The 24,288-nt window shown below is 35.3% G+C and overlaps 2 protein-coding genes and 1 long non-coding RNA gene across 7 annotated transcripts; 1 reads left to right on the top strand and 2 right to left on the bottom strand.

Annotated features, from left to right (window-relative positions):
- The first annotated feature begins 2,248 nt into the window (after nucleotides 1–2,248).
- LOC104087218 (protein WVD2-like 5) lies at nucleotides 2,249–9,143 on the top strand. Of its 5 annotated transcripts, none has more exons than XM_009591629.4 (9): nucleotides 2,249–2,539; nucleotides 3,256–3,481; nucleotides 3,557–3,847; nucleotides 3,971–4,026; nucleotides 4,124–4,195; nucleotides 4,335–4,431; nucleotides 4,538–4,609; nucleotides 4,719–4,829; nucleotides 8,233–9,143. In XM_009591629.4, exons 2-9 carry the CDS (start codon nucleotides 3,290–3,292, stop codon nucleotides 8,659–8,661), a joined length of 1,320 nt encoding a protein of 439 aa, XP_009589924.1. In that variant the 5' UTR covers nucleotides 2,249–2,539; nucleotides 3,256–3,289; the 3' UTR covers nucleotides 8,662–9,143. The 5 variants fall into 5 exon arrangements, with proteins under 5 accessions (XP_009589924.1, XP_070038697.1, XP_009589927.1 ...); XM_070182596.1 differs by having other exon boundaries at nucleotides 4,538–4,614; nucleotides 4,724–4,829; XM_009591631.3 differs by having other exon boundaries at nucleotides 2,262–2,539; nucleotides 3,974–4,026.
- Nucleotides 9,144–11,372: 2,229 nt separating this feature from the next.
- Nucleotides 11,373–13,287, bottom strand: LOC104087219 (uncharacterized). Its single transcript, XM_009591634.4, has 3 exons — nucleotides 12,674–13,287; nucleotides 12,403–12,575; nucleotides 11,373–11,655 (listed from the first exon to the last, which is right to left on the bottom strand). Exons 1-3 carry the CDS (start codon nucleotides 13,175–13,177, stop codon nucleotides 11,475–11,477), a joined length of 858 nt encoding a protein of 285 aa, XP_009589929.1. The 5' UTR covers nucleotides 13,178–13,287; the 3' UTR covers nucleotides 11,373–11,474.
- Nucleotides 13,288–17,194: 3,907 nt separating this feature from the next.
- Nucleotides 17,195–19,235, bottom strand: LOC104087220 (uncharacterized). The gene is made up of 2 exons (XR_684243.2): nucleotides 17,663–19,235; nucleotides 17,195–17,428 (listed from the first exon to the last, which is right to left on the bottom strand). It is a non-coding gene; the product is annotated as an uncharacterized lncRNA (long non-coding RNA).
- Between the last annotated feature and the right edge of the window lie 5,053 nt (nucleotides 19,236–24,288).

The raw sequence follows: 24,288 nt of genomic DNA, 5'->3' as shown, positions 1-24,288 counted from the left end.
TCCAATTTTGCGGTCAGCGAAATTCCAAGCGCGGCCGCGGCCCAGGTCCCGCAGTCGCGAAAAATTGGTGCTCTCCGCGAAAAATCTTGGGGCTGTACTGCTATGTTTTAGTATTTTGGCCATAACTCTCTCTAGAAATGTCCAAATGATGACTTCTTTACCTTTCTAAAAACTAGACACAAAGGACTACAACTTCCTTTTTTGAATCATTTCAAAATTCCTTGTAGATCAAAAGATATAGGCTTCCGAATTCGGACAAACGGATCTGCAGAACTTCCAACTGCGGTCCGCGAAATTTTTGCCGCGGTCCGCGAAAATATGACGTGGTCCGCGAAATTCCAAGCGCGACCGCGAAATTTTGCCGCGGTCCGTGCCTCTCCTTCGCCTCAATGCCCCAAAATGCGTGGTCCGCGTCCCCGAAAGTGCCAGAACAATATTAGAGTGCCGAAATGCCCGGACTCGCTCAAAACTCACCCCGAAATTAACTCATTCGGAACCTCTCGGACACAAATCATATATGAATTTCAATCATAAAACACGCTACGGACCTGCTCGCGCACTCAAAACACTGAAAAGAGGTCGTCTTGACCCGATATTGATCATGGACAAACTCTCAAATTTCTTAACTTTATAAATCTCTCAACCAATGATCCAAAAATACACCCAAGCCCCTCGGGACCTTCAACCAAATATATCAAACACGTTCCATAATATAACACGAACCTACTCGAGGCCTCGAATCATATCAAATAATGCTAAAACCATGAATCACACCTCAATTCAAACCTAATGAACTCTGAACTTTCAAATTTTATATCTTGTGCCGAAATACATCAAATCAATTCGGAATGACTTCAAATTTTGCACACAAGTCATAAATGACATAACGAAGCTATTCAAACTTCCAGAATCGGATTCCGACCCCGATATCAAAAAGTCACCCCCGATCAAACTTCCCAAAAATTCAACTTTCGGCATTTCAAGTCAAATTCCACTACGTACCTCCAAATAATTTTTCGGACACGCTCCTAAGTCCAAAATCACCATACGAAACTATTGGAATTATCAAAACTCCATTCCGAGGTCGTTTACATATAAGTCGACATCCGATCACTATTTTAACTTAAACTTTAAACCTTAGAACTAAGTGTTCCAATTCATTCCAAAACCTCACCGGACCCGAACCAAATACCTCGGCAATTCACACAACAACTGTAAAGTACAATTTGAGCAGTAAATAAGAAAACATGGTTGTAATACTCAAAACGACCGACCAGGTCGTTACATGTATGTAACCCAACCCAAGGTATTTAATGTTCTCTTTTCTTCCAAACATATATGTCACATAGATCATTAGATAGTTCAATTACAACTTTTTAATGAAATCTCTAGACAAGAAAAAGAGAGATACACAGATTAAAATAGTATCAAGAATGGGGAGAATCATTCTGAGGTTTTGTGAGAGAAAAAAGATTTTATACAATCAAATTAATTATAAGTTAATTACAGGTAAATTTATGATTAACATTAATTGATAAAATAGTAAAAAATCATTGTAGTATAAAAATATATAACTTAAATTAATAGTCTCAATGATAATTATCTGCATCAAATTCGCTTTGTATGGTAGAAATTAAAACATGATGGAACTTTTTAAACCAAACTAAGGCACGCAAAAAGAAAAAAATACAATAGCCATTTTCCTTTCTTTTTAAGTTCATTGTATGAATGATTTTTTATTTTTTAAGAAAGCAGCAATGTAGCTTCAACGATTTTTTTAATAAAAAAACATATATTTCAAACCAAAATTTTGTTTGATAAAAATTGAACTGTAAAAGACAATTTGGATACAGCTTCTTTAACTCAATTGAGTCTCACCAACTTTAGATGTGCTGCAATATAGGATGAAAAATCTAGAGGAAAAAGGTAAATTCATCTTAACTTTCAGACGTAGATATTGACAGGTCAGCAAGAATCACAAGCAGATATCCACGTGGCATGATCAAGGGGCAGGTACACCAACCGTACATTTCTCTCTCTACACGGTAAGTAAGTATCATCTCCCTGTCCATACATACAGAATTCTCTCTCTCTCTCTCTCTCTCTCTCTCTCTCTCTCTCTCTTATCAGACAGTGACCTGGAATAGATTTGAATATCGCTGGCACATCAACTTTAAGAAATTGTAAAAACACCCCCAAAACCTCTCCCAAAGCTGCAAAAACCTCCCCCACTGCAATTTTTGATTTGAAAAAACAGAGAAGTAGAGAGAGAGAGTGTGTGTAGCCCCTCTTCACAGTTCAGACCTTTTCACTTCCAATTCACAAAAACAAAGACCCCTCCCCCCTCCCCACACCCCCCCAAAAAAATAATCACCAATTACAACAACAGCATTTTCTGTAAATCACCATTTTAAGGTTACAAGATCTTAGTTTGTGTTTGTGGGAGTTGTTTCTCTTTCCGCGGTCAGTTTCTTTTTCCAAGATTCTGTCAGATCCCTTGTAGATTCAATGGACTTATAATCATTTTACGGTGGTTTAGGTGAGTACATGTTATTCACAAGCATCTGCATTTGTCTTTGTAAAGTTTGCTATATGTGTTAAGACTGTAGTGTTATATCTTATGGGCATTAGTGTTCTGAAGCTGAAAATGCTGTTTTGGGGTTTTAGATTTTCAGTAAGTTTGAATCTTGGAATGTAAAAAAAGATCGGGTTTTTTGGTTCCTGGGTAGGAGATCTAGTAGAGCATATTCTATTCCACTTATTTTGTCGTCTTGTGGTACTGTGATTTGATGTTTTTTTGAGTTCTTTGGTTTAGGACTTGTGTGTTTTTTCATTTTACTTCTGTTGTGTGATGCTTTGCTTTTTAACATTGATTTTGTTCACTTTAGTAGAAAAGGCTTGGACTTGAGGAGGTTTAGTGAAGAGAAGTCTGGGTTCTTGATTTGTGTACTGTGGTCTGTTAGAAAACCAGAGTGGTTGTGTAATACTAGAGGTTTAGTATGTTTTATCCGGTAAAAGGGATTTTTTTTAGTTGAGTTTTTTGTGATCTTTAGCTATAATTTTTCTGATTTTTTGTGTTTAAATTTGCATTTTGTTTGATGGTTGTTTTCTCATGTAGTGCGTGGCATAATTTATATATCTGAGTGTTACCTACTACAATGAAGAAAATAGACTCTGTATTTTTTTAATTATACTTTAAAAATCCCCATTTCTCTAACATCATGAGATGTGTTGTGCTTGTGGTTTGGCTTCTAGAATTGTGGATTGCAAGTTTGCAACTTTGTAGAGCATGATGGAAATTGACAATAACATAGTTGTTTCCGAAAATGGGACGAGCTTTGAAAATGGAGTTCACGAATTTCCAGAAGCTGTTGCTGGCAAACTAGATGGCATTCCCAATGGGAGTTCCAGCTCCTCTATCGCAGAGGTTGTGCATGAATCAACCACAACTATAGAAAGCAATCCCAGTGCAAGTTCTGAGGTAAAGGAGTTCATTGCTGGTTTATTAACTTCCATTGGGTCTTTCTGACACCAAGATAATGTAATTCTTTTCTAGGGACATGAAACCAAAGAGTCTGGAGAGTTGAAGAACTCCAAACAGCCAAAAGCTCCGGGAAAGGCAAAGAACGGTAAGCCGTCAAGCCCCAAAAATGCTGCATCTATTCGGGTCAAGAAAAGCAAAGATGCATTGGCTGGTCCTGTTGTTTCAAACGGTTCCACAGCCTCGCAGCCACGCACTAAACAGACTTCTTCCCTTGGCACAAAGAGCAAATCATTTAACGACAGGAAAACTGCTGATACCAATTCAAAACCTATTGTTGCCCGTGTAAATGTTAGTCATGCTAAGGTAAAGGTCCATATCACCGTGCTTGTTTTAGACAAAAACAGCTCAGAGCACAATAGTCTGTTTACTTTGTCATCTTTATGTGCTTCTGTGTCGTTGCTCATTATTATTATGTCTTTCATCTAGCAGCAATCTAGCCAACCTGATGCAACATCACCTTCTCCAAATGCTGACGGCCTAAAGTATGTCCTGTTTTTTCTACTTGTTGTTTGACCATCTGTTGTGTTGATTATATCGTACTTCCTCTGTGGCATGTGAACTATAATTTCAATGCTACAGGGAGAAAACAAAACCAAAACCTTTAAAGAAAGTTGCCCCAACTCAAGCTGACGGAAGTGAAGAATCACCTTTGTATCCTATATAGGCTGATCTTTCTTTACTTTTTCCTCTGCTTTCTGCTTGCCTCTTTGCTAGAGCGATTGTGGTTTTTCTTGGATGCATTTGTTTGAAAGGAAGAAAATTTCCAGTTTATCCTTAAATCACTTTACAGGAGTCCTGCTGCAGATGCCAAGCTTCGCAAAGTAGGTGCTCTTCCAACCTACAATATGAGTTTCAAGTGCGATGAAAGGGCCGAGAAAAGGAAAGAGGTTAGCTTTCTCCTTGCATCAGCAGAAAACTTGATTTATTCGATTTTTTTCCGCTGTAATCATTTCCTGGAAACTTGAGGGAATTTGTTTCTGTACATTTGGACAGTTTTACTCTAAGCTTGAGGAAAAAATCCACGCGAAGGAAGTCGAGAAGAATAATTTGCAGGCTCTTTCTAAGGCATGGTGACTGTTGTGCTTCTATCATTTTCATGATATATAACATGGGTGATGGTTCTAAGCGTTGCCTTTTAAGACATTCATCTTTTCTCTTTGTATTTGTCAACCAGGAAAGTCAGGAAGCTGAGATCAAAATGTTAAGAAAAAGCTTAAAGTTTAAAGCAACCCCAATGCCAAGTTTTTATCAGGAACCTCCTCCTCCCAAAGTGGAGTTGAAGAAGGTAATGCTGTGCTCTCTTATTTATGTCATGATACTCACCAACAATTCATGTTCTATAAGGAAATACCTTTTGTCAAAGAAAAAGAAAAAGAAACACCTGATAGGATTTCCATTCTTCACATTCCTTTTCTTCTTGATTATATAGTATGCTAAATAGTTTTTCTTTTATAACAACAGCATGCTAAATAGTTGCTTGTACTTTAGCTGGCTATAGTACTACTCTTGTTAAGTTCTGTATACTTGATGGATCTGGATTTCCTTATCTATCTGATAAAGTTTTTACTAACTTTATTTGTGTGACCTTGGTTGACTTTATACAGAAAATAGATGAGTCATGTTATATAACCTTACTTATATTGAAGAGTTAGGAGTCACATAATATGAAGCATTATTCAAGTCTGACATGACCATTATTGCTAGGCTAGCATGCTGATGTTAGTTGGATGCTCTGTTGATAAAGGGTACTCTAATTTTGCGTTCGCTTGCACATAGAATTGGTGATTCATACCGACATATTTATAACTTCGAAAACAGTACTGTTGGCATTTCATACCTATTTTGGTCCTTAGTCTTGCTAGTTGGATGTCTAAATAGTCGTGTGAAATGAAGTCAAACTGTGGTCTGATCTAGTTATTCTCCAAAATTGTAAACGTGAACAAAAGGGAGGAAAGGCTGTTTGGTAAAACTTATAACTGAAAGCTGAAATTTTCATCTTTGCACAGCTGGACAATTTACGTCACCTACTTCGATCTTTGCACAGTTATCCAATTGTTTTATCAACTACTTTATTGCTTACTTGTTAAAAAAATTGTCTCTGACGTGTACTTTGGAGCATATTTAGTTGCTTCTAGACTTCTAGTATATTGAGCTGCCTTCCTAAATGGTTATCCAATGTGCATAATTTCTAATATGTAACTTTTTCAGTTATAAGTGCTGAATACGTTTATCAAACAACCATTAGTGCTAAAAGTGACCAGAGAGCATGTCAAGAAGTTCTGAAAATGTTACTTCAGAAATCAGCAACGTGGGGAGGGAAGGGATTATAATACTACTAGACTCCCTTGATATTGTCAATGAGCTTCAACTAGTGGAATATCAACCTGCAACTCACTACATTAACATGGCGCTCTTTTAAAAATAATTGCCTCTGTTTAGATCATTAAAATAATGTCTGCAAACCATTTAATTAATTCATAATACTAGTATTGAGGAAAGAAATTAATGGCTGATGTATGCTTCAGTTATGTTTTCATGTCTGAAAGAAAAGGAAATTATTTTTCTTTGAAATCTTATTTTTTTGCTGAAGAAAGTGTAACGAATTTAATTCCTAGAGATTTTTATTTTATTTTATTTAGTTTATGGGTCAGCTTGTTTGTGTCTCGACTATTCCACCACGTATATGCTACCTCACCAGCATAGGTGCCAGGTAACTCTGCCAACAAGGCATATATATAGATGGAGAGAAATCACCTAGTATTTTTTTTTTGCCTCCACTGGGATTTGAACTTGATAACTCATGATTCTCCTCCCACTTTATTGACCACTAGGCTATACTTTTGGGTGTAGAAATCTCCTTTTTTTTTAATCAATAACTCTTGGCATTGTTTTCTGTATTCAGCCTAGTTGTTTTGGCAAAATACCATCTGCATGTGTAAGCTCAATCCCTTCATTGAGGTGTCCTTTTCCTTTTGCAATATGATTTATTGAGATACTAAACATTTGAAGTGGACGTGATTGTTCTTGAGGTGGTTGGTCAAAAGAAAATGATAATTATATAGCGTGTAATAAGTATCATGAGGTAGATTGCTTTGTCTTAAAATTGAAGTATCATGAGATTTCTATAGTTGTTAGAGTAGACGTTTGTGACAGAAAGTTGATTCATGCGTCTCATTGGGATAATATAATGGTTGCTCAATGGTGGTCACTTGTTCACTTAGGCTACTATAGATTTGTTTTTTCACTTGGATCTAAACTTTAATACCAGAAATACATCAACATTGATTATCATAAATTCGCATAAAAATTAAATTTGCTATAGTCAAATCATCTCCCTCAAGTATCAGAGACAGCTAGAGTGGGTTGAATATATGGTTATGTATTTAATTTCTATTTACATATTTAATTTTTTAAATTTTCTATCCATCTGAGAATTGCTATATAGTAGCTTCTTACTGGCAACATTGGTGTCTCTTCTTGTTTCTGAATTTCACAATACTATACACTACTAACTAGGTCTAACTTCTATCTTTGTGAAATCTAAACCTTTATCACACTCAAGTGTGATCTCATCCTGTGATAATAATTGATCTTTTGCTTCTATCAAATTTGGTTTTAAACAGTGGTTTGTCAAAATGTCAGCTTAACATAAAAATATATAAACTTCCCCTCCCCCTGGCCACAAAGAATCAACTTTATCCGAGGTCAGTAGGATCCAAATGGGTTGAGGTGTGAATTATCAACTAGGCAAGCATCCCATCAATGAATAGCTGCTTTTATAGTTGGTATCATGTGAAGATCTAGAGCATCCACAAGTTTTGTAATTATATTTTGTGGTGCTAGCTCAGGTTCTGCTTGTTCCCCTGTGAGTTACATCTATATACTATGATGTAAGAAGCATACAGCATAATCACAGTTACTATAGACCATAAATGTTCTTTGTAAAATTTCTTGTCTAGTCGCTGTCCATCTGTAGGTCAAGGGTTGCTCATTGAGTACTTGATTAGAAGCCTGAAGAACTATCAAAGCACCACGGTTTTAGGAGTATTAGAAGTTTCAGAGCCAGTGGTTTTGCTCAAAGATCCCAAATAATGAGATAAATTATGCAAGACCATAGAAGTTATCCTTGCTATATGAACTATTCATACGCTGATGTACCCGTGTTGAATGTTATGACATTTATGTGGGTACTTTTGCAGATCCTTCAAGTACCCTAAAAACTTGCTAAAACTTGAACATACCCGTACCAAATTCTTAGCCATAAAAAGAAACAGCATCATAACTATTTATCTGCAAATATATGAAAATGTGGCATGCATAAGTTGGTTAAGTTTGATCAGTTTAATGCTGTAAAAAGCTTAATTCTGGTTGCTCTTGCTGTCAAATATGCTTGTGTACAACACCTTGATATTGGCCGTCCTTTTCGGTTTGGGTTTAGCTTCTTGGGTACTTCATCATGGTCTGGTTGCTCTTTATTGCCTGAAAAACTAACACTTACTGTGCTCATGTCAAACTCTTACCTATTGCTATGTAAATTTAGTAGAAGATGATCCTAAAGGTCTTCTAGCTAGGTTTGTTTATGTAAAGCTGAATTCACTTTTAAGTTATTTATGCTTCTATCTGTTCTACTTTTAACGTAGACAAGACATTTGATTTTCCGGTTATGCCTTCTATACTTTATGATATAGATACCCACGACAAGAGCTAAATCCCCCAAGCTTGGCCGGAAAAAGAGCTCCCCCACCAGAGAGGTGAACGACACTGCTATACACACAAGTAGATTGAGCTTGGATGAAAATGCAACTCAAAATCCCTCCAAAGTACATTCTCCTGACATTGTTAAGAAGCCCACAAGGAAGTCTCTACCGAAGCTGCCATCTCAAAAAGTCAACTTATCAATTAATACAAAAAAGCCCTCCATCAAAACTAGCATATCCAAGGAAACAAATGAAGCTGCAGCCAACGACATGAGTGAAGTTGCTTCTCAACCGAACAACGTACTTGAGCATACAAATGAAATTGAAGCTACATCGGCTGTGGAAACAAGCCAGAGTAAGACTGTTGTTGAAGCTCAAGCTGAGACTGATGTGGTGCAGCAACTCATTGCAGTGGAGTAGTAAAAGCAAGCACTGAAGCTGTAACACATATACATGAAGCACCTTTCAGTTCCTCTTTGCCTAAAATATTGAAAAGGTACGAATAAGACTTGGTTCGTTTGACAAAGGAAGGAATGGAAGATTTTATACCAAGCAATGATGTTTTGTTCATAGCGGCAAGGTTGGTTTGTCTTGTGTCGTTTTTTTTCTTTCAAGATTTGCTGGTTTGGTCATTTAGAAAACAGGTAGCTTGCAGCATTTTAAGGTTGCTCTTTGCACCTTTTCTTTGGGTTAATGATGAGTTAGATGGCTTCCTGTCACCTGATGTTGGGTAATCGATTTTTTTTGGAGAATTGTCTTAAAGCAAGTTCAAGTCTTGAACTAGTTGAAAATTTGGCACTCATTGGGCTTGTACTGGCTGTTTGAACTGTTCTCTTTGGACATCATGGTTTTTGTTTGTTAATTGATATGTATTTATAAATTTGCATATACTTTTTACGTGATTCTCTTTGCCATGCACTTTGTTTTTTCAGTTCTTTTGCTAGAAACCATATTTCTTACAACTACATGTACTATAAAGATTACTCATAATGGCATTCTGATGTTAATTAGTTGGTACAATTTTCTCTAAGTTTTGTGAAATTAGGAGTCAAAAATCATGTTCCTCTCACCCCCCTAAAAAAGTATGATGACATCTACCAATGCAAGTGGATGCCATGTTAGTACGTTTACTTTAGGTTTAGTACTTATTTAGAACAAAGATAGACTTAAATGGAGCAACATGAACAATGTAGATTCATAGAATTGATCTAAACTTGCTTGTAATTAAGGTGTATCTTTTTTTTGGGGGGTCACTTATGTGAGCAATCAGATGAATAAGAAGTATGAAAGTCAATCTTGTGCAAGCCAAGGGCAAATTTATAGCCACCAACATGTGGATCTACCAACCCTCTTGGTTTAAACCATTTTCAGATCTGTGGATATGTCTTGATTCAATGTTGGTTGGCAAATTTCAAAACTATGGGCTGTTCTCAAAGTAATAATATCTCAACCCAAGAAGTCCTTTTCTTTAATTGTTTTTCAATACATAGTAATCAAATGGCTTTATCACTTCATTAGTGGTAACCTTTTCAATGGAGACCACAATTGTGGATCTCCAATCAGCTGTTGAACAAATGATCTAAGCCAACGGAGACTAGGTAAACTGTCCCCTTTAAAACTAATAATTAAGTTGATTTATCAAAATCTTATCTTTTAGAGGGATTGGTTTATATAATGATGGGACCTTAATAAAAATTGCAAGTTGTAATATTTTCTTTTGGAGATATTACCAGCCTGCTGAAAGAATCAAAATCTGAATTGAAGTTGTACTGCAATCAACAATCACATTGGAGCAGAAGTAATATTATCAAATATTTTGATTGAGTTAAGTATTGAGAAAATTGATTGCTTATATTCAAAGGAGGATGAAATGTCAATGAGGTGGGTAAAAATTACGGGAGATCAGAGATCAAATTCTAGTAGACAAGAAAGTAAAAAGCGCAGCCCGGGCGTACCCAAGGGGTGTGATGTAGGCTGCTTCAACGGCTCGAACCCGTGGCCTATAGGTCATACGGAGATAACTTTACCATTGCTCCAAGCTCCCCTTCGGTAGAGACAAGAAAGTATTAGGTGATTTCTTTCTTTTTGCCTAAACCTTGGTGATCAGAATTATTTGGTATTTATATTGGTTGAATATATTAGATATTTGATGAAATAATCGAGGTGTGTGCAAGTTTTTTTCCTTTAATAGAGGATGAAATAGAAAGAAAAGTATACGAGCAAAAAGACAAGGTCAAGTCAGGAATCCGAAACAGTGAACAACTCAGTAAGACATAACCAAGCATGCAAGACAAGAATAGTAAACACACACACACACACAAAAAAAAAAAAAAAAAAAGAGAGAAGTGATTGTCACAAAATATGTCTTTGCTAGATATTTTTGACAAAGTGAAGAAATAGTGAGAGGGAAAACTTATCATACCCTTTTTCATTTTAGTTAGAAAATATTTTTTTTTATTATTTTTTTTGGTTGAAAGATATTATGGCAATTTTATACATTATTCAATCATTCTTGATTTTCTACAAAAAAGTTGTAAAATTTTTGACTAATTTACACACAATGTAATGATACCTTTATATCTAGTAATAAAAGAAATAAAATCCAGAAGATTATACAGATAATCAACTACTAAATGAGAAAATTTTACATAGAGTAAGAAATTTAGAAAAGAGTAAGAAGATAAGTCACCAAAAATGTAAGTGAAGTCAACATTGGCAAATGTTAAATTTGGAGATATCAAGTTTGTAATTGTTTTTTAATTATAGATACCTCCTACCAAGCATAGATATCTAATGATTCTACCTTCAAGGCTTAGAGATATAAAACTGAAATCACCTAGTGTATTTTCTCTGCTTAGATTTGAATCCTTGTCTGGCATTATTTTTAACTACTCCATTGACCGTTAGGACACACGAGAACACCATAAATATTCTCCCATCTGCCTAATAAGAAAGAAATACACTCTCTACAGCATAATTATCCAAGGGTCAAAGTAATAGGTTAAGACTCATCTTGCCTAGAATAAGCTACATGTTAATCTTAAGTCTTAACCAGATTCAAACCAAAAGTGTATTGAACTTAAACAACAAACTGGAAGGTTATAACATAAGAGTAACAGGTGAGAGGGAGATTTTCTATTCAACATTGCATCTTTTATGTTGTTTATATGTACAAGAAAGTTACAATGTTAGAGACAACAAAGAGAATAACTATGAACTAACAAAGAAACAGATCAAGAAGCAGGGATAGGAGGTGAGGGGAAACTATCTAATCCTTTAAATAAATTGACTGATGATTTATTCATAGTAGTAGCCTTATTTAACATTTGCTCATCCTCCTCATCAACATCTTCTTCTTCTTCACCATCATCCCCAGCGTTCCAAAGAAACCGAGCATATGAAGCAAGAACATAACTGAAAAAGAATAAAATTTCAGCATTGGTTTAATATATCAACAACAACAAACCAGTGCAATCCTACAAAGTGGGGTCTGGGGAAGGTAGTGTGTACGCAGACCTTATTGTGAAGTAGAGAGGCCAATTGTTAATATATCCAAAGGCAAAAATCAAGTCTTTGCTAACATGGCACATGGAATTCAGAATCAATTTTTCACCCAAATTAACAGAGTTTCTGCAGTAAGCAGCAATCAAGTGTTCATAAGAAACCAGACACTTATTAACATAGGAAGAGCAAATTCAAGTGTAGCTATTGATGATATAATCATTGCAGAAGTAAAATTCCTTTCATCTTTTAACACTTTTTAATCAAACAAAAAGGGATCAAATACTTCAACAAGGCGGAAGAGACCATTTCACTGACTCACTTAAGGAACTCTTAACAAAAAGAGATTTCCTTTTGTAATCTAAAAGCTATAATGAAATGCATAATTTCATTTCAAGAAAAAGGTGAAATCTTCATATAGATAAAAATTATCTTCCAAGAATTAACAACCTATGTTGCTTGGACTCTCCAAAAATGTTGTTAGGTGCGTGTCGGATCCTCCAAAAGTAGTGCATTCTAGGAGGATCTGACATGGGTGCGGCAATATTTTGGAGAGTCCGCACAACATAGGTAACAACAGCAAACTGAAACACTATCCAGCAACATCTAAAATGATATTAACAACTATATTTGATTGAAAAACATGGATTAAAAGATTACCAATCATCAGGAGAAGCCTTCACAGCTTGATTATAGTAGCATTCAGCCCTATCAGCATCTTTATGAGCATCCCATACCAAATCCCCATATAGTGAAAATATATCCCCTTCATTTGCATTTGCCAATATTGCTCTTCCACAATACTCTTCTGCTCTTACAACATCTCCTTTCACCTTTACACACAATATTATTCAAAATTATATACTCTAATTTCATGTGCATCAATAAAATGAAAGCCTTTTTATTTTCATCTGAAATAAAAGTTTGTTACCTCTTTCAAGAACTTGGCATAGTTTCCTAGAAAAAGAGGATTATTAGGATCACACTTAATCATCTCCTGATAATACTCCTCAATACTATCATGATCAGAATCTGGGCACTCATCACTTCCATCTCCACCGCCGCCGCCAGAAATCCGGCCACCGTCACCGCCACTGCCACCACCATTTTCTAAAACAGCAAATTCTTGATCCAACTCTTCCATTTTAGACACCAATGACATATTACTAATACCAAAACTCAAACTGGTAACATTTTCTTGATTTTCCGAGCAGTTTGAAGCAAACTGAGGATACCCTTTTGGAGAAGGCCTAACCTTGGCCTTGTACAATTCTTTAAAATTGTGGTCTGATGCAGTTTTTGAGATGTTCTTGGTGATGGGATCAAGATTTGAGGAGATAGAGATTGAAGCACTTATGGTTCTGATAATTTGTTCTGGAGATGGATCTATAACCCATGATTTCAAGATTGGTGCAGAGGCATTTCTCAGAAGCATTTTTTTTCCCTTTCTAAATACAGAACTTTTGAGAGTACAGGTTTGGAGAGACAATTTGTTTGTCTTTGTACAACACTAAGAAAGGAGACAAAGAAACACCATATTGTATAAGCGTGGGATTGAAAAAAAAAATACTAGTGGGGAGCAGAAAGAAAGTGTGGGAGGTGCGGGGGCGAGATGAAAATAAGAAAAAATTATTGAGGGTTTTAGAGTAATTATATTTTGGGGGAAATGGATTTCTCATTTTGTATTTTCCTTAGGTGTTAAAAAGCATAGACAAATAATAAATGATGATTAGGAATTTAAGAGGAGTGTTTGTGCATTTCTTGATTTATTCAAATTTATTTTTAGTTAGCGTTTGGATATAGATTTGGTTGAAATTTGAAAAAAATAAATTTTTGAAAATGGTCTGAAAATGATTTTTGAAAGTTGAAATTGTGTTTGGACATGTATTTTATTTGAAATTTTATTGAAGTTTTGTTAGTAGAAAACTTCAAAAACTACTCTAGAGTTGTTTTGGAACTTGAAAATTTTATTTTCAAAATCTGCCAAAAATGGTTAAAATTTGTAAACAACCAGATATTTGAAAACAAAATTTGAAAAATAACTCCCAAATTTTATGGCCAAATGAACGGAAAATGGTCAAAATTGTCCTCGAACTATCGAAAATAGCTCAAATATACCCCCGTTTGATTTTGGTACCAAATTTGTCCTCGCTGTCTAAAAATTGGACCATTATTGCCCTAAAAACTAACGACTGCCACATCAGCTTTTGGACATACTTAAATATTACGGAAAAAAGGTCAAAATTGTCCTCAAATTATCGAAAATAGCTCAATTATATCCTTCGTTTTGTGTTTGGTACCAAATATGTCATTGACGTCTAAAAATTGGACCATTACTGCCCTAAAAACTAACGGTCGTCACATAAGCTCATGTAAACAACAAAGGTCTATCTCCAACAGACGGTCCTCCATCTTGACAAAAGCCCCCACTGATAAAATTTCTTTCTCCATTTTCTGCGAGGGGTTGCTGCATTTCTCATGAAGGCGCAGTGAAGCACTTCAGGTGGTCTGCTAGCTAGGCCAGTGAGAAAGGGAAGGATTAGGTGGTGTCTAAAAAATGTATCTTTTTATGAGGTTTTAGGTCTAGGTCTTATTTGCGGTCGGTCTTCTTTTCTTTTCTGTTGATGAAGGCTGGAAGTGGAAGGGTATAGTATTTTAGAGGATGGTTTCATTCTAATAGTTTTCGAGTTTTTTGTGAGAGTTGTTTTTAAAAGGATATATCTCTACAACTAATTTGTGACCTTTTTGAGATATGAGCTTGGATAGCTAGCCATAAGAGTACTGCAATATACATCTTTTGTTGTTCTCCACCATTTTTGTGATAAGATTTATGATTTTAAGTGATAAAAGTTGGTATTTTATTTCTTGTATAGTATATTGATTTTTTTTTATTTTATAGATTTGTGAATCTTAATAATAGCCCAACTAAATTTCTCATAATAAGATTAGTGTAGCTTTAATTATTTGGAAGGAGTAACACCTCGATGAATCAACGAATGAAAATGGAGAAAGAAATTTTATCCGTGGGGGCTTTTGTCAAGATGGAGGACCGTCTGTTGGAGATAGACTTTTGTTGTTCATATGAGCTTATGTGACGGCCGTTAGTTTTTAGGGTAGTAATGGTCCAATTTTTAGACGTCAAGGACATATTTGGTACCAAACATAAAACGGAGGATATAATTGAGTTATTTTTGATAGTTTGAGGGCAATTTTGACCCTTTTCCCATAATATTTAAGTATGTCCAAAAGCTGATGTGGCAGCCGGTAGTTTTTAGGGTAATAATGGTCCAATTTTTAGACGGCGAGGACAAATTTGGTACCAAAAACAAACGGATGGTATATTTTAGCTATTTTCGATAGTTCGAGGATAATTTTGACCCTTTTCCGTGAAATGAAAGCTAATAGTATCTGCAAAGTTGGGAAAATCCAAAAGTTTTGTCTATAAAAGGGCATTCTGATTTTTGACAAGACAATAAAAAATACCTTTCCTGTTTCTTTTTTCTAAAGGGCATTTCCTGTTTCCTGTTAATGGGTTGGAAGGTAAATTAGAAACCTTTTAAGTGAAATCAGTATAATTATTAAGGGTCCTATTTTCTCCAGTTCTCTCAAGTTAAGCATTATTAAAGCCTTAGGGTCGTTTGGTAGGGTGTATAAGAATAGTGCAGAATACAGTATATTAGTAATACAGGGATTAGTAATGCATGGGTTAGTAATGCAAGCATTAGTTATGCAGATATTATTTCTTATAAACTGTTTGGTGTGGTGTATTAAAAATTATAATGCATTGTATAATTTTTAAGAAAAATAGTTGTTTACAAAATTGCCCTCCATATTCTCTAGCTTTAAGGGACTTTAAAGACAATTTTATCTTTAACCATACTAATGCATGCATTAATAGTCTTGGTATTACTAATGTCATGGTTTTCTATGCATTACTTATACATAGGCTAATACCAAGTATGATGTATAACTAATGCAAGTATTAGTTATACATAGGTTGAAAAAATATACGAAACAAGGTATTAGTAATGCACAAAGCTAATGCTTGCATTATTTTTTCTAATACCTCCTACCAAATGACCCCTTAATGTAAATCCGTTTAGCCTAGAAAAGCTCCTTAATAAGTATTTAATGCCTAAGAGCCCGTTTGAATTAGCTGATTGTAAACAATTGAAAAGTTTGAAGTGCTTAAAAGTATTTTTAAGTGCTGAAACTGATTTTCTAAATAAGCATTTACGTGTTTGGATAGACGTGCTGAAACTGATAATAAACAGTTGTTGTGTTTGGTAGAAAAAAGCTGATAAGTAACTCTTTTATTAAAATGACTAAAATATCCTAAAAAACTTTACAAAAGATTATAAATTAAATTTTTTTTTTGTAAAGAAAATGACGAACAAAGATGGAATGAAAAGAAAGTTAGAAAATTTATTTTGGGAAAAATATTTTGTGAATTAGAAAATATTATTAAGGATAAATTAGTAAAAGCCTTGGTCAAACTAAAAGTGCTTATAAGCTAAAAAATCATAAGTTGAGGGTGACCAACTTATGACTTATGACTGATTTTAGCTTATAAGCACTTTGGATATTTACCAAATGCGTAGATAAACCAAAAAGTACGTATAAGCCAGTTTGACTAGCTCATAATCTTAGCCAAACACCCTCTAAGTTCGGAGTCCCATTTTGTTAAGTTACTAGTTTCTCTAATTAAATAATTCACTGTTTCTTCAATATACTTTTCTCTAAAATTTTCTCCTTAATAGTGACAATGTTTTCCTCATTGTCTCTGTACATATGAACTGTTGGGTTTTTTATTAGATAAAAAAGTGTGAATGGGAAATGGAGGGAAAAGATTAGGAGGGAAACAAAAAGTTTGAAATAGTTTCCTTTACTAATGCACTTTATCTCTCGTCGGAAAAAGGAAAGAAAATCTTTGTGCTTATATAGAGAAGCACATTTTCTAGCTTTTAAAGAGTTAAGAAGAACTGGTGCCTCGCGCCGTCGCCGTTGTCGTTCGGCTCGGATTCGGACATTACAAAAACACGGGTGAATTGCGGAGGTTAAAATTTCAATTTGCTAACCTCTGCTATTTGCTGTCACGACGGTTGGGCAGACCCCGTAGTAAGCATCACCACTATTGATTTGCTGCAGATAAATACAGAGGTTTCCAGAACCGTCGTGCCAGCAAATTATGCAAATTGCAGTTTGAACCTCCGCAATCTTATGCACGAAAATAGTTTTTTATTTTTTAAATTTAACTTTTTTTTTGATTGTAGAGGTTGTAAACCCCCGCAATTTCTTATGTGTACACTATCAAATATTTGTTCCTATTTCTTTTTGGGGTTTTTAACCCCATCTATTTTTAAATATATTATAGAATTGATATTTTATCATCAATATGCCATATATTTTTCCTATAAATTAAAATATTAATGCTTAAACCAAAACAATAAAATTAAGAAACATCAACAATTCATTAATCATGAAAAATACTATGACAGGGTAGTATCATATGTCATCAAGGTAAATAAGAATATATAGTTAATCATCCATATTAGTCAACTATTACATTGCCCTAATACATTCACTACAGTTAAAATGAATCTCAATGGCTGTCATTGGAATTACTAGCGCCAGAAGATCTTCTCGCATCTTTAGGTGAAACAGGTCCACGAGCTGCATCACTTGGCTGCAGCAAAAAGTAAAAAAAATATAACTATTAAGAGGAGTATCAGGAAACAAGTCATTGAGATGAAATATTTTTGTGCTTTGAAGAGAACCACAAAAATTACATATATTCACTCATCTGGAGCACTAACACACTAGCTATATAGTAACATAGCAAAATGTACAAAAGGGTAACTGTATTAAAGCATAAAAATGGAGTGAATTTTTTTTGTTAAAACTAAATAACATATCATACCTTGATCTCCATAGACAGAACTAACTAACTGCAGGAAGGAAAAAATGCTGGACATGAATGTGATCAAGTGGCTGCAAATTCCAGTAGCAATGATGATTCTGCTGGGAGTGTTAATGGATCTATAGCTAAATTGAATGCACAATATTTGGGTAGTAATGAGGAAAAAAATATGGAGGAATATTGGATTACAATTGCTGGTAAAAATACAGCTGCAAAACAAAGTGCTGCTGGTCGCGATCATGGTGATCAAACTGATGGTGGTGCAAAACATTTGTGTAGCCTGAACTCTTATGAGGTTTTGATGGATAATGATCTAGTTGAGGGTATGGATATGCAGATTATGAAGATTGAGGGAGGATCACTCAAGCCTACCATTGTTAACCTCACGACAGTATAAGCTAAAATACTGGAGAATTTGAATCCTCTCAATGCACTCACTAATAAGGTGGAGACTACTGCTGGAGTTGCTAAGCATCCTGCTGCATTAGTTGATCTAGTTGAAAAACCAACAACTATTGTAGCTACTGCTGTGCAAGATGTAGGTGGGGAAATAAGAGCTGGACAAGTGCTATCTCGAGGAAAATCTGGTGCAATTACAACTGAAGCAACTGATGTGTTAAAAACAACTGGACATGAAAGTGTTCAAATTGCTGCAAATTCCAGTAACAGTTCTGCTGGGAATTTTGATGCATCAGTATCTAGATTGAATGCCTATAAATTAGGCAACAATGAGGAGAAGAATATGGAGGAAGGATGGACCACAGTAGCGTGCAAAAAGACTGTTGCAACAGAACTATTATTTACCATACGTGCATGCATAAAAGTGCATATAAATTTTCGAAATTATTCACAACTATTAAAAAAATACTTCAATTAACAATGAAGAAAGGAATAATCTGGTACAAATGTATGAAATTAGGGTGCAAATGTAGGAAAAATCTGGTACAAAATCAAAGTGCGCCAGATGCTAGAATACTTCAATTAACAAAGCATCTAACACAAGAAGTAGTAATTGGGGAAATGTATGAAAATATTCATTATACTAATAGGGCAATTTTTTTTCTTTTGTTGATATATAAGAATTGCCCTTCAACTTCACGATTAAACTATTCACAACAACAAAATTGCTAGCTTTCATCAAATGGGTAAAATGGTAAGCGAGAGGATTTGGGGTTATTACATAACTTGTTCCTTATAGGATGTAAAATCCCAATACAATTGTATCAAGTGACGACTAAAATTAGCCAAAGAAATGGGACATGAAGAATTAGAAGTGAAAACGGATTGCCTACTTGCTGTCAAACTTTGATGGGTAACTACTTACTTGAAGCCAACAAAGAGAATATCACACACATCAAATGCTGAATCCAAAAGAATCTAACATAAATTAACAATGAATCCAAAGCTAAAATACTCGTAGAGAGCGAATTTCAATTCAAAGAGCTTCAATCAAGAGTTCCTGCGGAGAGAGAGAAAGTGAGAATGAAGTATCACTGAAAGACGGAAGTTTCTAGATTGAAAAGATTTGGGGGGGGGGGGAGGGGGAGGGGGAGGAAGGGAGGGTGAAACCCCCGTAAATGTATAATTTTGTGGGGCTAATATATTGCCCCAAAATTATGCAAATTACGGAGGTTACTTATACCCTCCGCAAATAAACTTTCGCAATTTACCCGTTTTTTTGAAGTGGCATTCGGATTCGGATTCGGATTCAGATTCAGATTCGGTCAATTGATATGATTGATTGATAATTTTTTGGACCAAATTTATTTTTCGTTTTTCGTTATTTATTTTTTTTCCCTGATATTTTCGTGCGAATTTTAATTCATTTTTGAATTCGCAATCAAACTTAGGTACTTTCACACTTATTCAACCCAGACTGTTTGGCTATAAATTTAAAGATTTGGTCTCACTTTCTGACCACCGAAAATTTGCATACTCCTCCCCTCTCTTCTGCATTTCTGCATTTATTTTCTAAAAGCAAAAACGTAAGCATCAATGTGGTTTACTGCCGTTTGTTGAGTTCGACAAAGTTCTGTAATTTTTATTACCGGTATTACAAAATAGTTGTTCTGTTCTATCCATGGAGGAATTAATCCAACAACCTTGGGCAATAGTGAGAGGATTAAATTCCTTAACGAAACACAGTTTTCCTTAAGGGACAACTACTTCCTTTGGACCAAACTTTTTCACATTTTTGTTAGAAAATGAGCCTCAAACGTTTAAAGAAGTAATGTCTTCCTCGGAAGCACAATATTGGAAAGAGGCAGTCAATAGTGAGATAAAATTTATATTAAATAATCATACTTGGGAATTGGTTGATCTTCCTCCAGGAAATAAACCTTTGGGTTCTAAGTGGATTTTCAAAAGTAAAATGAAAGTTGATAGTACTATTGACAAATATAAGGCAAGATTAGTTGTCAAAGGGTTTAGACAACGAGAAGGTCTTGATTATTTTGATACATACTCATCGGTAACGAGGATTACAACTATTCGGGTGTTAATAGCGTTAGCCGCCGTGTATGGTCTTGAAATCTATCAGATGGATGTGAAAACAACCTTCTTAAATGGAGACTTAGAGGAAGAAAATTATATGGAACAACCTGAAGGGTTCATGGTTCCCTAAAAAGAAAAGAAAGTGTGCCGACTTGTTAAGTCACTTTACGGATTGAAACAAGCACCCAAACAATGGCATGCGAAATTTGACCAAACAATGTTGGCAAATGGATTTAAGATTAATGAGTGTGATAAATGTGTTTATATTAAAAACACTCCAAATCATATAGTCATTTTATGTTTAAAAGTTGATAACATGTTAATAATGAGCAAAGACATTGCAGATATAAATGCTATTAAGCGTATGCTTGCTAGAAAGTTTGATATGAAAGACTTAGGAGTTGCTGATTTAATTCGAGGAATTAAAATTCATAGAACTCCTCAAGGACTGACATTGTCTCAATCTCATTACGTTAAAATGATACTTGAAAAATTCAAGTATCTAGATTTCAAAGTCGCAAAGAACCCGATTGATGTAAATATGACTCTTACAAAGAATCTAGGTCAAAGCAGATCTCAACTGGAGTATGCTCGTGTGTTGGGAAGTTTAATATACATCATGAATTGTACACGTCCTGATATAGCTTGTGTAGTAAGTAAACTGAGTCGATACACAAGTAATCCCGACCAAACTCATTGGATGTCAATGAAACAAGTTTTGGGGTATGTAAGGCATACCCAAGATTATACTTTGCATCACAGTAAGTATACTGCGGTAATTGAAGGATATAGTGATGCAAATTGGATCACTGGTCATCAGAAACAAAGTCCACAAGTGGATATGTTTTTACAATTGGCGGAGGAGCAGTTTCTTGGAAATCATCCAAACAAACATGCATTGCTCGCTCTGCAATGGAGTCTGAGTTTATAACTTTAGATAAGGCTGGAGAAGAAGTTGAATGGCTCCGGAATTTCTTGGAAGATATTTCGTTTTGGCCCAAACGAGTGGCTCCTATATGCATACATTGCGATAGTCAAGCGGCAATAGGAATGGCTGAAAGCGTTATGTATAACAAAAATCTCGTCACATACGACGAAGATATAATACCGTTAGACAACTACTCTCTAGTGGAATTATCACAATTGACTACGTAAAATCAAAAGATAATGTGTCAGATCCACTTTAAAAAGGCCTAAATAGAGAGGCGGATGATAAATCATCTAAGGGAATGGGACTATGGCCGAGGACAAGTCACTGTGGCGGTAACTCTACCTAGAAGACTGGAGATCCCAAGATCTAGGTTCAAGGAGATCAAACAAAGTCATTAGTGACGGTTCAACATTATCAAAGTTTTGGTCTATTCTCGTGATGAGACAATGTTCAGTAGCAAGGATAAAGCGTTAAAACTTTTTAATGGTTTCTAAGTTTGATACAGAGTATATCAAATAGTGTATTTATGGGATAACACATTTAGGAATCACTTATATAAGTGTGAAGTATAAGCTGCTTCAAGGAGAATTCTGTAAGGCCAGTTCTCTACGCACTTATGAACCAAGCGGTGTTCATGGCTGAAACGAACACAACAATGAGAACCAAATGCGGTTAAAGGGTTAATTGTGTGACTTATGGCTGTCTAGGTATACACCAAAGCTCGACGGTTCAAAGATATCAAATCTACCGATTGACCGAGTATATCTAACATAAGTTCACTATGAAAAGTTCAAAGGGAAACCTACTTATCCAGATTCAATTAATCCTTGCTTGTAAATCACATAATTTTTTCATGCATGCATATTTTCAGATAGCCATTCCCCATTCATGTGGGGGATTGTTGGATTTTTTATTAGATAAAAAGGTGTGAATGGGAAATGGAGGAAAAATATTAGGAGTAAAATGAAAAGTTTGAAATAGTTTCCTTTATTAATGCACTTTGTCCCTCATCGGAAGAAGGAAAGAAAATTATGCTTATATAGAGAAGCACATCTTCTAGCTCTTAAAGAGTTAAGAAGAACTGGTGCCTCGTGCCGTCGTCGTCGTCGCTCGCTCGGCTAGGCTTCGGCTTCGGTCAATTGATATGATTGATTGATAATTTTTTGGACAAAATTTATTTCCCATTTTCCGTTATTTATTTTTCTTTTTCCTGATATTTTCGCGTGGATTTTATTTTGCGGATAATTTTCTAACGACTCATTTTTGAATTCGCGATCAAACAGAAAAGTTTTTTTGCCGAAACAGTACCTCATGTGAACATGTACTTTCGCACATATTCAACCCAGACTATTTGGCTATAAATTCAAAGGTTTGGTCTCACTTTTTGACCACCGAAAATTTACATACTCTCCCATCTCTCTTCTCCATTTTTGCATTTGTTTTCCAAAAGCAAAAACGTAAGCATTAGTGTGATTTATTGCCGTTTGTTGAGTTCGACAAAGTTCTGTAATTTTCATTGCCGGTATTATAGAATAGTTGTTCCGTTCTATCCTAGGAGGAATTAATCCAACAACCTCGGGCAATAGTGAGGGGATTAAATTTCTTAAGGAAACACAGTTTTCTGTTGGGCTCGGAACGTTATTCATTTCATTCTATTTCTGTCTTTGTTTTTTGGTTTCATTTTATTTTGCAGAAATTATACTTTCGAATACAGTTTATAACAAGCTTAGGAATTTTCTATTTTTTTATATTCTGTGTTCATCTAATTTTCTGCTGTGGGAGACTAAAATCCTAGCGATTTTTTACTCCCGTTTTGGAGATCTCAATCCGAGATTAAAATCTTGTGATTTTCTAGTCGGTTGTTTGTATTCGATTTGAAGATATAAAAACTTCACCGACTTACTAATTCTGGTTGTGTCAATTTCTTTTATAGAAAAAATGATAACAAGTACGGAATAACATAATGGTTATGTTGGGACTACTGCTGCAATGGCTACTGTATTTTCAAGTCGCACAACTCTTGCACCGGCGATGGCACCGGCAGAAAAACCTGAAAAGTTTTTCGGTGTGGACTTTAAGCGTTGGCAGTAAAAAATATTCTTCTACCTAACCACACTTAGTTTATAGCGCTTTATCAGCGAGGACGTTCCAGTTCTGGGAGAAGAAACTCCTGAAAATGAGTGATTCGTGGTCACAGAGGCATGGAAGCATTCTGACTTCTTATGCAAAAACAATATTTTAAATTGCTTGAAAGATGACTTGTACAATGCTTATAACGTCATGAAAACATCAAGAGAATTGTGGAATGCTCTTGAAAAGAAGTACAAGATTGAAGATACTGGACTTAATAAGTTTGTAGCTGCCAAATTTCTGGATTTCAAAATGGTTGACGACAAACCTGTTATAACGGAAGTCCAAGAATTGCAAGTTATTGTTCATGACCTCCTTGCTGAAGGTATAAACAGAGTCAATATTCTTATTCAAGATATTGATTATTTTACTAATTATAAATTTATAATTGAAGGTATGGTCATAAACAAAGCGTTTCAAGTTGTGACATTTATTGAAAAACTACCTCCGTTGTGGAAGGACTTTAAGAATTACTTGAAACATAAGCGCAATGAGATGACGCTTGAAGACCTTATTGTTCGTCTACGGATTGAAGAGGACAACAAGGCTTCTGGGAAGAAGTACCGTGTTAAATCAACAATAATGGAAGCAAATATTGTCGAGGAAGTGTCTACAAGTAATAAAAAGAGAAAGAAGTCGTCTGGTCCAAAGAATTACCCGAGCAAGAAGAAGTTCAAAGGTAATTTCCACAACTGTGGAAATATTGGACATAAGGCTGTGGATGTCGTGCACCGAAGAAGGACAAGAAGAAGAGTCAAGCAAACATGGTTGAAAAGAATGATGACATGGAGGACTTATGTGCCATGCTATCTGAATGCGGCTTGGTATGAAATTCCAAGGAGTGGTGGATTGATTCTAGAGCCACTCGCCATGTTTGTGCTAACAAGGAGTTATTTGCATGTTATGTTCCCGCAGGGCCCGACGAGACTATTTTTATGGGAAACTTTGCAACAGCAAAAATTGAAGGAGTTGGGAAGATAACTTTGAAGATGACTTCGGGAAAAATTGTGACTCTAAACAATGTTTTTCATGTTCCTGGAATTCACAAGAATTTGGTCTCTGTTGGACTTCT

Source organism: Nicotiana tomentosiformis, chromosome 8 (genome assembly GCF_000390325.3).
Source record: "Nicotiana tomentosiformis chromosome 8, ASM39032v3, whole genome shotgun sequence".
Taxonomy (NCBI): Eukaryota; Viridiplantae; Streptophyta; class Magnoliopsida; order Solanales; family Solanaceae; genus Nicotiana; species Nicotiana tomentosiformis.
Note: the sequence above shows the minus strand (reverse complement) of the source record. Positions and strands in the feature narration are given on the sequence as shown.

Coding starts and splice junctions, on each gene's coding strand:
- LOC104087218 (XM_009591629.4), top strand. CDS start 3,290: ATGATGGAAATTGACAATAACATAGTTGTTTCCGAAAATGGGACGAGC. Junction 4,027..4,123: donor CCAAATGCTGACGGCCTAAA/GTATGTCCTGTT, acceptor TCAATGCTACAG/GGAGAAAACAAAACCAAAAC. Junction 4,610..4,718: donor ATTTGCAGGCTCTTTCTAAG/GCATGGTGACTG, acceptor TTTGTCAACCAG/GAAAGTCAGGAAGCTGAGAT.
- LOC104087219 (XM_009591634.4), bottom strand. CDS start 13,177: ATGCTTCTGAGAAATGCCTCTGCACCAATCTTGAAATCATGGGTTATA. Junction 12,576..12,673: donor ATGCCAAGTTCTTGAAAGAG/GTAACAAACTTT, acceptor TTGTGTGTAAAG/GTGAAAGGAGATGTTGTAAG. Junction 11,656..12,402: donor AAGGCTTCTCCTGATGATTG/GTAATCTTTTAA, acceptor ATTCTTTTTCAG/TTATGTTCTTGCTTCATATG.